At 38.9% G+C, this 14,405-nt stretch overlaps 1 protein-coding gene across 5 annotated transcripts; it reads right to left on the reverse strand.

Moving 5' to 3' along the window:
* Positions 1-7,886: 7,886 nt before the first annotated feature.
* Positions 7,887-11,238, reverse strand: LOC131221654 (uncharacterized). Of its 5 annotated transcripts, none has more exons than XR_009159509.1 (4): positions 10,307-11,238; positions 9,178-9,252; positions 8,725-8,763; positions 7,887-8,197 (listed from the first exon to the last, which is right to left on the reverse strand). XR_009159509.1 is itself a non-coding variant. In XM_058216950.1 (3 exons), the coding sequence occupies exons 1-3, from the start codon at positions 10,520-10,522 to the stop codon at positions 8,096-8,098; spliced, it is 378 nt and encodes a 125-aa protein (XP_058072933.1). In that variant the 5' UTR covers positions 10,523-11,235; the 3' UTR covers positions 7,887-8,095. The 5 variants fall into 5 exon arrangements, 2 of the variants coding, with proteins under 2 accessions (XP_058072933.1, XP_058072934.1); XR_009159510.1 differs by lacking the exon at positions 10,307-11,238 and adding an exon at positions 9,411-9,537; XR_009159511.1 differs by lacking the exon at positions 8,725-8,763.
* Between the last annotated feature and the right edge of the window lie 3,167 nt (positions 11,239-14,405).

Below are 14,405 nucleotides of genomic sequence, written 5' to 3' on the forward strand. Positions count from 1 at the left end.
GTTGATTGCATCAGAAAATTTGGACATGGACGAGCTATCAGGGGGCCGGATACCCCTTCTTTCCTCTCTATGCATCACTGCATTAAAATCTCCAGCAATGGCCCACAGACCTTGAATGCTAGAACTGAGGGAGCAAAGGTCATTCCACAGGCTTCTACACTAAATTTTATAGCATTGGCCATATACTACTGAGAGAGTAATCAGATGGGAAAGTGGTGGAATGGTCGCTTCCAAAGTAATCATTTGGTTGGAGACGGAAATGACAGAAATATTCAGCTGGTTCTCATAGAAAATCCAGATTTTTCCTCCTAAATCAGAGTTAGAGAGAGGAATGGAACCCAATCTTCAGACCCGTTGCCGCTCTCCTGTCATCCTCGAGCATCAGTTCGATAATTGCAACTAGTCGAGGATTGAACCTTTTCACTAGCTTCTTGAGCGCACGAGTCGTGGGAGCATTCCCAACCCCGCCCGCATTGCATTCCAAATTATGGCGTTATCCATCAGTTACACAACCTGTGTTCACTGCCCGTCTCTTGAGCTTTCGGAGCCTGTTGTACCTTACTATGATGGAACACCTATTTGTTGTTTTCCTAGCTGAGGATTTACTGATTTTATACTGTGCTGTTAAAGGGAGCTTCTTGTGAGAGTGTTTTGGAACTTGTTGCAGTCGAGTCTGATTAGCATCACCTGAATCTGTAGGCTGGGAGGGGTCTATAGGAGTCTATTGGTAGAAATAAGGGAATAAATCGACTGAGATTTCGCCCATATCATCAGTCATCCTCACACTGATTTCCTTTCACCATCTTCTGAGCTCTTGCAATGTAGTTCCCAATTCATTAGTTGGAGAATCAAACAGTCCACTTGACGCTTTTTGATGAAGATACAGGGGAGAAGCCCCTTCCGTTCTAGCTGAAGGATGGTGGGGACTATCAACGGATGATTGAGTGGTGGCACCTGACTTTAGAGGGTGATTGGGTGAGGGGGAAACCATCCTGTCCTGGGTGGAATTGCTCCTAGCTTGTAGCAAGTCTAACTGCGGCAGTGGCTTGATATGAGGCATGGTATGAATATCTGTAGGAGCAGGGGCTGAGGGTGGGGGAAGGTTTATTCCATTATGGTCATAAACTTCCTGATAAGTTGTAGCAGAAGCTTCTACTATAGCCAGGGGTGGATTTTGCTGGGGGACTAGGTCCGGACTGGGAGAAGAAGTGCTGATTCTGCAGGCTGAGCAGATGAATTGGACGGGCTGGGATGTTGATACTGGATGAGGTCTATGGGATTGAGCACCAGTAGGATGAGTTGGGGAGGAAAGGGGGTCTCGAACTGGGTTGGCAATTGGAGATAGCTGTAGTGATCGAACGGCTAGAGGCTCTAATGGGGATGACGTAGGCTGGGCATTTTGACAAGCAGGTGAAGGGGATTTTTTTTTTTGCTAATGTTGGGGATGAAAGGTTTGGAGAACCCAGTCTTTAGTGGAAGTGGGATGGGAAGGCTTACTAGGAGAGGGAAGAAAATGGTAGGTTGAGAGTCTTTGGTCCTCCAGGAATCCAAAAATAGGGTAACTGGCCCCTTCCACGATCAGTTGCCTAGAGAGATGGATGTTGTGTTGATTGGAGAGTTTTATTCTAATTCTGGCAAAACTTTGGAAAATGCCATGGATAGTCATGGGGTAAATTTCCAGGAGCTCACCATAGGTCTTGGCGAGGTTAAAGATCATAGTTGGGTGCCAAGCATGCGGGGGGATTCCAATCAATTAGATCCAGGTACCTTGGAGAAGACCAGCTACTTCCGGAGCCCACTGCCTGACTTTTAGAGTCTGCATCTGAAAGTGCAGATCGTGATCGAAGGCGAACATTTTCAAATCGTGACGTGATTGGAATTTTAAAAGGAACTGTTTAGAGGAGAGCCTTGTGAAATCCACTTGCAAGTCGCCAATGGCCGATTTTCGAAATACATCTATAAGGTGAAGAATCGAGGTTCTTCCGTCTGCCACTGTTGCTGAAAGGGCATATGACATCGATTGCTTGATCTGACTCACGAGCCGATCATCCGCTCTGATGTTATAGCTCAGTAGGGATTGCTGTTCTGAGGAGCGAGAATGTGATGATTTCGGCGGAGGATGGTTGCTTTGGACTGCTTGGGAGAAGGATCTTACCTGTGTGGGGCCTGAAGGACCTGAAAGTTCGAATCGTAGAGGATGTCGTTCTTGAGGTGGCCGATCGGTTCGGATTGAAGGGTTTATATGGGTTGATTGGGGGGGAGGGCGATGTTGGAGTTGTTCTATTTCCCTGGAATCGAGTTGCTACTCCACATGGGACAGGTTGCCTGCAGTGCTCTTCACCCAGGCGACAGTAACCACTCTACCGTCAATGTGTCGATTGTGCAAGCAATTTATTGCATTATGCGCTTCCTGTTCGTAGCGAAATCTGATGAAGGCAAAACCTCTGGATCGGTTTAGGGATTTGTTCCAGGGGATGAAAACATCCACCAGTTTCCCAAAGCGGCTGAATATACGGAAAACATCCTCTGTGGTAGTGTCAAAAGTGAGGTTGGCGACGAAAACTGAGAAGAAAGAGGGGCGCGACCTAGGGTTTTTTTGAGTCACCGTAACCCAGGGAGATTTGAAACGACGATCCCGCTCACGCTATCCCATCCTGCATGCTTATATAAACTAAAGGTTGTGATTATCCACTGATGTTGGACAACTTCATCTGAATGAAATCTACCCCGTCCATCAGTGTGTCACTCCATGTTGTGCCTGGATCTAGAACAACGCAATGATCCTACTTACAAGGCTTTTAAACATAAACATTCCTCGTGAAGTAGGAGATTTCTGGCGAAAAATTTTCAAATGAAGTTTACAATCCACACCTAATTAAGGGCCTAAGATGGATTCATTACAAAGCTTTTATAAACTTAGAGCTTAATCTAAGGTGTGATATGTGCCACGAGAAAAAAGATAAGTCGCCACCATTTTCAGAAAAGTCATTAGCTATGATATTAGTTTTTTAGTAATTAATTCTCATACCTAATGATACAACACAAATCCCAAAGCTAACATTGAAAACAAAGGCGCTATGGGCCCACCATGATGTATATGTCATAGTCTAACCTTACATTCGTTTGCAAGCTCATCTTAGGACATTAGCTCTAAAACTGAGGTAAACTTAAAACTTCAGTAATCTACACCATAGTAAATAGACTTTTGGAGGCCACAAAACTTTTGAATCAAGCAAATATTTGTGTTTGACCTTTATCCTATAGAGATAGGATCACATATGCCAAGACTCTTCAACTAAGTAAAGAATACCAACACATGAGGACTCTTCCATAACAACCTCCAAATATAAGAGCACTTCACGTACTAAAATTGGTGGTAAAGAGTCTTCAATATATAAGGACTCTTCACATGGTAAGATGGCCAAGATTCTTCAACTGATAATCTCTCCATCTCACGTAATCTAGCATTATTGTAATCTAAATTTTAAAATGGCAAAAGATATTGTATATAGTTGTGAGGATTGTAATCATTCTCTTTATATAGATTAAGAAAATCTCTCTAAAAAGTACCTCTTAGAAAGAGAGTTATGAAAGTTGTTTGGTTGGGTCCTATTTTCTCTTTATATCCATGTTAGTATGACCTTATGAACAGATTATATGACAAATAAACATCATGTGGGCCTTAGGTTTTGGCTTTCAACTGTTGAAGTCTGTTAGAACCATTATTTCATTTGGTGTGATCCACTTGAGCTTTAGATCTCTCTCTCTCTCTCTCTCTCTCTCTCTCTCTCTCTTCTTATGCACTGAAATGAGCTGGCGGTACAAAATGGATGGCATGGATATGACATATTCATTACTGTGGGCTCTACAATTTTTATCGGTATAGAAATCCATGAATTCTCTATTTTAGGGGGAAGGATTCACATAGTTTTGGAGGCAAAAATTCTTACATCAAGCAAACAATGGTAAGAAACAAAGATGGTCCATTTATAAGTATTTGCAGTGTAATTGAAAAAGATAAACAGCTCTTGAGTACCTTGTTTCAAATTCATTCAAATATGTTATTAACAAAATTTGCCATTGAAAAAAATAATAATAATTTAAAAATCAGATATTCAAATGCATTCCAACACAAATTAGAGGTTCACTAGATTTCAAACTGATTTCCACTCGAATTAATTCAAACCTCTAAATACTGATGAACATTTGCCTATGTCCATTAAATTAGAGGTTTGAAGGTTCAATAGCATTGTAGTTTCTTATTTCCTTTTTCTTTTTTGGGGCAGTACTAAGATTTACAAAGCACATCAACCAAGGATTCAAAACCTATGTCATGTCTACATATTCCATTCTCTTGGATGTCAAATAGGTTTTTTTTTTTTTTCTTCTTTTTCTTTTCCTTGCACATACCTCACATGTACCCATACACTCAAACCACAGTAGTGTGTACCCTGAACTCACACGAGTGTGAGATTTCACCATAATGGGTACTCGTGTTGAAACTCCGGTGAGTCTACCACTAAGGCATGAGTAAGAACATGATGTTAAAGAGGTTTAGAAATAAATTGATATTTTTGTTTTATTTCATTTAGGTCCACATGACCTTATGAATAAGTTGGATGGAAAATAAACATTACGATGGGCCTTATAAAAGTTTCAATGGTGATATTTTTGTTTTTCTTTCATTTACAAAAACCTTATAAAGAGGTTGGATGGCAAATAAACATCGATGGGCATTAGGAAAGTTTCAACAATGTACCTGCTTGGGCCTTGAACTTGCCCCTTTTGGGCTTATATCTTAACATGATATGGAAAAATGGATGGATGGTGTGGATAAGCCTATACACGGTGATGGTCCCTTCAGAGCTCTGGCCTGTGCCGCGCTTAGGACAAGCAAGGGCAATACCTAAGGACCCAAATTCTAATATTTTATTTTGTTAATTGGTTTCAGTTGATTAAACTATTCACTTTTCATGGATTTGAGCGGGTTATTTGTGATATATGAAAGGTTGACTAAACTAGGCTTTTCTTGGATCGAATCTGGTTGTTAGTAATATATGCAGGAAGGGCTTAAAAGAAGGTTGAACAAGAGAAGATACTAAGTAGCCAATTCAAGGCAAGGCATAGCCAATAGTTGAAGTTTTGGATAATTTCTTTTGTATTGGTCCTAGTTTAGACGGGGAAGTGTTTGGTTAGGAGGGTTAAAAGTCAATTTTTGGAATGGGCCACTTGGGTCATTTCCTTTTTTATTGAATTGAGTTGTTATCAAATTTGTGAATAGAATTCTTATCAAACAATAGTGTAAATTATTTTTTGAATGACTATTAGGTGCAAGATTAAAATAATAATAATAATAATTTATCGATATTTTTTTTTAGTTACAGATATTTTAGCGACGGACTGAATCCGTCGCTAATTTCTGAACATTACGTGGATTCGAGGTCCGTCAATTACTCATATCAGCGACGGACCTTATCCGTCGCTAATGTTTTTAGTGATGACTAATTTCTTGAATGTTGCCGAAGAATTTTTATTTTTTACGACGGATTTTATCCGTCGCTATTAGACGACGGACCTTATCCGTTGCAAATTAAACAACAGATTTTATCCATTGAAAAAAAACCGACCCAGCGACAGACGAAGTTCATCGTTTATTTGGTTTTACGACGGATTTGGTCCATCGCAAATCAGTGATTTTGGCGTAGTGATTCTCCCACTATTCTACATGGTGTGGTCCACTTGAGTTTTGGATCTGTCTAATTTTTGGATTCATGCTGGAAATTAATCTTGCCAAATGGATGGACAATGTATATAGTACAATTGTGGATTAATGGAACTTGGTAACAAAACACAACCGAAGTTGGTGAAGTGTCTCTCACATTGTGCAATCGGCTTCCAAGAAGAAGCTACAAAAATTATGGGATGTATAATTTTTTATTATAATTTCTTGAAGTTGTGTATGAGATCTAATCTAACCATTATATGCATAATCCCATGTTAGGCCCTTTTCCAAATGATCAGGATGTGTTTTGATTCAAATGGGTCACACAAACAGAAAAATGTTGGCATAAACATCCACGCTTGATTTTTACGGGCCCACCATAATAATTATATGAAATTTACTCCAATCATTAGATTCCACATAAATCTTATGCGTGGTTCCAAAACTCATGTCCATCTACGATTCAGGTGGGCTACAGGCATTGAAACAGTTTAGAGTGTAAGCATGGTCATATACACTTTCCAACCGTGTAGTCCATCTGAATCACATATGAAGTTGATTTTTAGGCGGGGGGCTTAAGTTGAGGTGATTCACCTGATAGTTGGGGTGGATTTTACATAAATAATACGTGGGTCCCACTTGAAGAACTCCAGTGAGGTTGCCGTTCGCACATGTACTGTAAACTCCTGTAAACTTTCAATGTTAGTTCCCCACCATGTAGATTTTCAATGTTCAGTCTTCCTCTTTGCATATGTTACACTGATTTACATTTATCTAGACCAACCAAATTGTGGGTCTCATTTTTAATTTATCATATACAAAAATAACACTGACCCAATATTCTTAGTTGTCTAATTAATGGAAATCAAATTGACCGCATGACAGAATAAGTGAGGATTGAACCTCCATTGCTCGACATTTCGCAGGGCTACAGAAGTTTTGGATGAGGTTGATATTTTTGCATTTTCAATTCATCCCGTTAGGAATGAACTTGTGAATGGTATGGATGGCATATAAGAATCACGGTGGACACTAGAATAGTTTCAACGGTAAGCATTTCCCTACCTACTTTTCTTGTCACACATCCCACGAGTTTTAGATCAGATTATATTTGAGCCCATGGCTTAACATGACCTGACAAAAAGGTTGGATGGAGTGTATTTCTCACAAATATCACGGTGGACCAGCTTAACTTACTATAGTTAGAAATTCATCCGTAGGCAATATAGACGACAAGACAAGATCGTGGGCATAAAAAACGAATTGCCTAATGTAAGTTACGTGTGCCTCACTATGATAAGTGTTATATCCACACGGTACATTCATTTTGCGAGATCATTTTAGGGCATAAGCCCAATAATGAGGGGGAAATAGGGCTCAAGCGAACCACAACATAGAAAGCAAAGGATTGAACGCTTAATATTGAGGACTTCTTGAGAGCCACATAAGTTTTGGATCAAGTTCATATTTGTTTTGTCCCTTCATCCAAGTCTTTGTGACCTTAGGAACAAGTTAGATAGCAAATAAACATTATTTGCTGGTCTCTTTGAAGGTTTAAAGGTGGGCATCATTGTTCCAACCCTTTCTTTGGTGTTGGTTCACTTAAATTTCAATTTGCCTCAAAGTTTTCACTTATGCGATAAAATGATCTTGTGAAATGGATGAATGGTATGAATATAACACATGCATCATAGTGGCACTACAAGAAAAGAGGGCTTTAGCCTTGGTTCAAAACAGTGGCTAAAACGGTTAAAAACTGAGGCTAAAGCCTTTAGCTTCCGTTTTGCCTCAGTTATCCAAACAGAGGTTGAAACCCCTGTGGCTAAAGGCTTTAACCTTAGTTTTAGCAACCAAGTCTAAAATGACTTTTATAGCCTCGGTTCTTCAAGTGAGGCTAAAAGAACCTTTTTAGCTTCAGTTTTCTCAAAATGAGGCTAAATCAAAATTTTAGCCTCTATTATTTCCAATTGAGACTAAATCCAAATTTTAGCCTTAGTTGCCTCCAATTGAAGCTAAATCTATTTTAACCTCCGTTCTCAGCAACCGAGGCTAAAGCCTTTAACCACGGGAGTTGTAGTCTCAGTTTAGGTAATTGAGGCAAAACTGAGACTAAAGATAGATTTAGCCGTGTTTCTTTCACTGTGTACCTGCCTGACAAACATCCTGAATCATTAGCTCCCATGATTTGATTAATTAAAAAACCAAGCATTACAATTGTCATTAACAATGTCCAATTCTCCAAAAAATGAAAGTAGTCCATGACAATTGAGTAAAAATCATCAAACAAAGATCCAAAACTGAGTTTCATAAAACGTTCGGTAAATGACTTAATATCACCAAAAAAAATCTATTGCAATGTATTATATCTTATCATTAAAGGATTTGTCGCAGGCTAGAAAAGAGACATCTACTGGTGATTACGAAATGGGCCATATTTAAAACATCACCACCAGCACAAAACGCACTTCCTTTCCCCTGCAACCATTTGAAACACAACAATTAAAAACATGTCAGACAAAATTTCAGCAAAGACAAAAAAAAAAAAAAAAAAAAAAAAGAATTTCTAGCCATTTTCCTGACTTAACATTATGATATTAATGGTATGTGATGGAGAATTTAACCATCAAAAATGAAAAAGCAATCATAACTATTCATCAACATTCCCCAATAACAACAAGAACAACAACAAGTACAAAAAATGTTAACAATTGTTTTGTGGAATTGATGGTTCTTTGCCATCCAAATAACACAAAAGCTCACATCATGACCAGCCTTGGCAGCCCGAGCATGGAAACATGAAATCCTCAATACATGGGTTATACCCTACTGACTTGAGCAATATTAAACACAACTTAAAAGTATAAAGAAAAGAACGGAAAGTGAAATCCACACTCTTCTTCTTCACTCTTATCAAAGAGAAAACGCAACAGGCAGGAATTCATTACAAATTACAGTTCATATACTTAAACTATGACATAACAAAAACTAAGAAAGGGACATACCTTAATATGTTGCTATTTTGAACTCCATTTGAGGGGATTCTATGAATCCAAGAACACGCGCGCGCACACACACACACACATATAAACAAACTAAAATCCAAAAATGATGTGCTACCATATATGCTAAAACAACTCAGAAATAGAACAAAAGTAATGGGCCGTGATGCATTGGGGTGTGAAAACCGTCTTGGGTTAGTTCCATACAAGCAGTGTATGTGGTCATCCAGACTATTAATTTGATGGATCTCAGTGTGGGTTGAGTAAGCTTATACACTGGAAGTTCCTAATCTTTTGATTGACAACTACAAACAAATGGTTAAATAAAAAAGAAAGCAAAAGCCAGGGAAAAGCCGAAAAGCACAAAGTTGTCGTCAGGAACTTCCACATAGAATCAGAAATAAATCATACTAACGCGAATTAATTAATTTTGAGCTTGGATGGATAATTACGTACCATTCTCATTTTATATGGCCATGAAACCATGGATTGACCACAAAATCCAAACGTCTTGGCGCTTCAATGAGTTATCTGTGAACAATGAAAATAACAGTAACTTCCTCAGAAAGGAACACATATATAGTCCATATAGAAAATAATCATATAAAAAGGACAAACAAATAAAGACCATTGAAAGTAAAACTAAAAATTTTCTCCATAGGTTGGAGGTTTCCTAGCCCCACACTTACCTTGCAAGTAGAACATGAGTTGTACACGAGTCGAGTTAGCTCGGTCAGCTCCCTCGACTCGCCTCGGCTTGAAACTGGATTCGGACAGAGTTGAGTTGGTTTTTGGAGCTTGAAAAAAATTCAAACTAGATATCTCAATGACAATATATATGAAGAGAGGCCATGAAGCAAAATGAGAAGGTGGGGGCAAACTGCCTAAATTCAAACTAGAAATTTCAACTAGTAAGTAAATGAAGTAGCTCAGAAATCAGTAACCCAATAAAGAAAGGATCAAAGAAAGCATATAGACCTTACGAGAGTGATCTACCCTCCCTGCCATTCAATAAAAAATAAAAACAAAAACATGTGATTCAAGCCATTCACCAAGAAAGTAATTAGTATTAAAGTAAATTCTAGTTTAACAGATACCTCAAGGATGTAGCAGGCCACCCACAACTCATCACTGGCAGAAATTCTGACAGAACCAACCTGGAATTCCCAATGTTCCAACTACTAGAGTTATATATAGTATAGGATCATTAGATAACCTTTTTACATGTGTCGAATGCGATGAACATATATACATGTAACACTTGCCATAGATAAAATGAAGAAAGTAAATTCATAACCCTCCAGCTCAGGTGACTGCCATACATATTGTGGCCCATACATATCATAACCCCATGATTTAGGGTCTGCATTGTAAAGATGAGATGTCGCGTAGGAAGCTGGAAGCCTAAGCAGTCATGTTAAGTTATTATGATGCTCGAAGCAGTAATTTTCCTTTTCTAAAAGAAAATAAACATTAGTTTGGATTCAGTTTAGAGTTAAGTTAGCTTTATATGGACTAACTTTACAGCCATGACATCGGTTTTATGTGTCTAGTAGTATGAAATGACTTGGGGCCTTTAGTTTACCTGTATGTAGTAGCACCCGTCTGATGAAGAAACCACATTGAAGTGAAGCTGATGGCAAGGCCTAAAAACCCAGTTGATGTCATCACCAACCAGAACATGGGCATCCTCAAGAGCAGCCTGCCAATTCACTTCACGGATACATGAGCCCAATAAGAAAATAATGGAAGCATCCAAATGCAGTTGCTGTAATATATTGAAGGTAATTGGGTCAAGCATTGTGCTCCTACTGTTTGGACTACCAACATTGAGGTCATGGGTTCAAAGCTACAATACCCACGAAGGTTTGCATTGGCATCTATTCAAGGGTCAAAATATCATGGACTCAATCCTACCAACCATACCAACAAAGGGAAATTGAAAACTGTAACAGACCAAGCCCAACAGACTTACATTTCAGATTGCTGAAACAGCTTATTGTCTGCACACACCATTTTTTATACCTTCATAGTTTTATTATATTATTTTTTGTTACTAGAATACTCAAACTTGCTTGTGTTCTGTAATTTTCCAACACATATGAGCCCACAAACTATGCAGCTGAAACCACTAATGCATGCTCGTGATACAAAATCCACGTAAAATGCCCTGCATATCAAGCAAAACTTGAAGCACAAGAACACTTCATTATCTTACAAGGAGTTCTTATTAGACATAAGCATTTCACTCTGTTTTCAAGAGTGAAAGTTTCAGGCTACCTTATAAACTGTTTTAACTTTTACTAAGATAAACCCTATAGTGTACAGCACATATTGGGTGCATAGGAAAATACCACAATTAATAATCTCTCAAAAGCCATGGAGATGCACAGAAACATATTTTGTATCAGTACAAACATTCAAAGAACTGGACATAAATTCAGATTGCACAGAAACCATGGAGATGCAGGGTGATCTAGGTTTATGAATTTGATCTACTTATGAAGTTTCTCGTAAATAACCATCAGTTTAGCACAGACAACTAGGGGGAAAAAAAAACCTTGCAATAAGCAATTTGGGGAGTCTTGGAGTTATCCTTCATAAACAGCTAGATGTATTAGTTCTATAACTCGATGATTTTTAAAAGCCTAGTCAGGTAAAGTTTGCCAAACCTATATGTAATGAGAAGAAAGGAGGTTCAGCATCAATTTTTAAGATAATAAGAACCTTCCAATGTGAAGATGAATTGAGTGTGTAGAAACAAGTTCACAGGCAGCGGTCAACCAAATCATTCAGGTTTATGACCTGACAAACTTCTACGAGAAACGTAGGGTTGATCTGATTAAAGAGTGTTGAAGTACATTAAGCCATCACGCTTACAGAATAGGTAAAGTGCAAATATGGTGTTCCTTTTAAAATTAAAAGGGTTATATGGTCCTGGTGCAATGGGACATGTACAGCACCCTGACGCACCCAGTCTCACTACTTATAATACTTGACAAATGCCCGATTAAGCTAGCTATTCAAGTCAACTGAGAACATTGTTGGTTTAACGAAATTTTATAGAAAATTCAAGATGACATTTAGTATGTTTTAAATCCATTCATAACCCAAGTCAGATGTGTCTGGCAGTATGAGGCCATGTCCAGGCAAAGTCTCAAACTCTTGCACTCAACCAGAAACAGTCTTTCAATTTTCCAAGTTTGACTAGGCCAAGTGAATGAAAAACTCGCAGACTTTTCAAAAGATAAAAAGATCAAAGAATCTCCTCAACCAATCTTCAAAAAATGAAGTCTCCAGACAATGCTCAGTAGCAGAACCGTTAAGATCTAAAATTTCAAAAATAGAACACAACAAGAAGAATTTAAAAAAGAAAAAAGAAAAAAGTCATCAAACAGGGTGGACCATATCAAAAGCTCAAGTGGACCACACCATATGAAATCAGTGCTAATTGAACACCCACCATCCAAAACTTCCATCCCACTATGTTTTAAAACTAAATAGTGATCTTAGGTTAATTAAATTTAAATATGAATTTTTAAAAACTTCCATCCCACTATGTTTTAAAACTCCTAACAAAAAGATCATCCTTCAGGTAGAAGATTTTCTTATACTTAACTGAAAGACATAATATTGAGCTGCTTTCCTAAAGAAACATTTGCATCTCCTCTTTGATAAATCTCCATTCATGTAAAATGATATCCTTGATCACATGCTTACAAGGTCCACTCTTACACATGATATAGTACATTGGCCAATCCGCAAGACAGACATTGAACTTATATTTGGTTTCTTATCTATCTAAATAGGTGACCACCATGATATCTACAAAGATGTAAAAGAACCAAGCTGACCAAGAAAAAGCTCCCTACCTGATAATATAACCTGCTGTAAAAATGAGCCGACCAAATCCTAGCAAGATTAATGGACTTATAGATTGAAGTGCGGCCTTCCATTTCCTAGGTAGGGAAGATAAAAGCTTAATTTCACAACAGAGTGATGCCAAAAAAAAAAAAAAAAAAACTATTATGAATAGTTTGTGACCTATAAAGAAAATGTCCGAGCAGTACAAAGCCCAAAACAAACCTCTTGTTGTGACCTATAAAGAAATTACTTTTAAATCTTACTGTTTTTTGAAGGATCCAAGTATCATAGATCAGAATAATGTTCTGAACCAGGTCCATCAGATTACTTTTTTAACAAAAAGCTTTAGAAACAGCAACAAATATAAGAAATTAAAATTCCATAATAGTGAATATCAAAATGTAAATGTCAAATAATGCTTCCAGAACAAACTATAAGCTGGTCATCAGTAAAATGTTTTATTGAGGTCAGGGAACCATCTCACATATTGAATTGATATATATTTTCTCTATCTCCCCTCAACATGTTATGTTCTACTGGTTCTTGAGCACAGATCTCACACCCATCCCCATTGGGTGATGAAGGGGCAATTTCCAGGAATATAGCACTGAGCATGAGTAGCACACGCATGGAGGATCATGCTCAAGTGGTGGAATGTATAGAAGATAGGAGCCTACCAATTCATCTTTTCACTGTGTGTGTGTGTGTGTGTGTGTGCGCGCGCACGCGTGTGTGTTATACACGCTCCTGAAACTGAGAAAGAGAAAGAAAAAGAAGCACAAACCTGCTGCCATTCACTCGACCGTTCCATCCAAGTAACAGAAGCTGATGGTAAGAAATCCCTCCCATAATCCTCTACATGAAACAAGCCTCAGGGACCGGATCCAACCCCTGCGAAACCCTAATTCTCCCAATCCTCGAAAAATCCATGCAATACTCCCCTAAATCGCTGCCTTCTTCCACATTCCTGCCAAACGTGGCCTTGCTCTTCGATCCGTGCCCACGGATCTCTGCTTCCTTCACATCCTCCTCATCATCCGCCTTCCTCGACATGAACCGGATCATCTCATCCCGCTCCTCAACGTTCTGCCGCAGCTTCTCGACACAGATCCGCAATTCGGCCTCTGATTTCTCCATATCCTCGATTCGGAGCGTCGGATCACCGATTTTAACGATACTTACCTCGATCGAGAGAGATGTTCCGAACGGAAGGTAAAGATCTTAGGAAGAGTGACGATTCGGTGGGGATGAATTGAGGTCGAGTGAGAAAAGCTAGCAGAGATGGAGTTTCACGAAGTGAGAGAGAGAGCTGTTGAATTCGATCAAAGCTGGGAAATGAAATTGGGGATTTCAAATATACAGGGTGGGGTAGCCACGGATTAGCTACTGACAGGTCGAGTAGCGATGTCACCAACTTCTGTGGGCCCCACCATGATGTACGTATTATATCCACACCGTCCATCCATTTGGAGAGATCATTTTAGAGCATGAACCAAAGATTGAGTCAGATCCAAACCTCGAGTGGACCCCACCACAGAAAACAGTGGGGAGAGTGACGCCTACCGTCCATTTCCCTTGTACTCCATATGGCCTCTCTTCCGTGGCCGGATCCTATTTATAACATCTGGAAAATAAGTTTAAAGTTTGTGGGGGCCCATGGGGATGTAAGTACTACGTCTACTCATAAGGTGGGCTCATTTTGTAACTTAAAAATCAAGTCGGAACAAAAAATGGGTGGGCCACACCATAAGTAGACCCACTATTAAAACTTCTTTAGACCGAGCATGTGATTTTAGAGGTTTTTCCATTGGGGTTAAAAT

This window comes from Magnolia sinica, chromosome 12, assembly GCF_029962835.1.
Source record: "Magnolia sinica isolate HGM2019 chromosome 12, MsV1, whole genome shotgun sequence".
In the NCBI taxonomy this organism is placed as follows: Eukaryota; Viridiplantae; Streptophyta; class Magnoliopsida; order Magnoliales; family Magnoliaceae; genus Magnolia; species Magnolia sinica.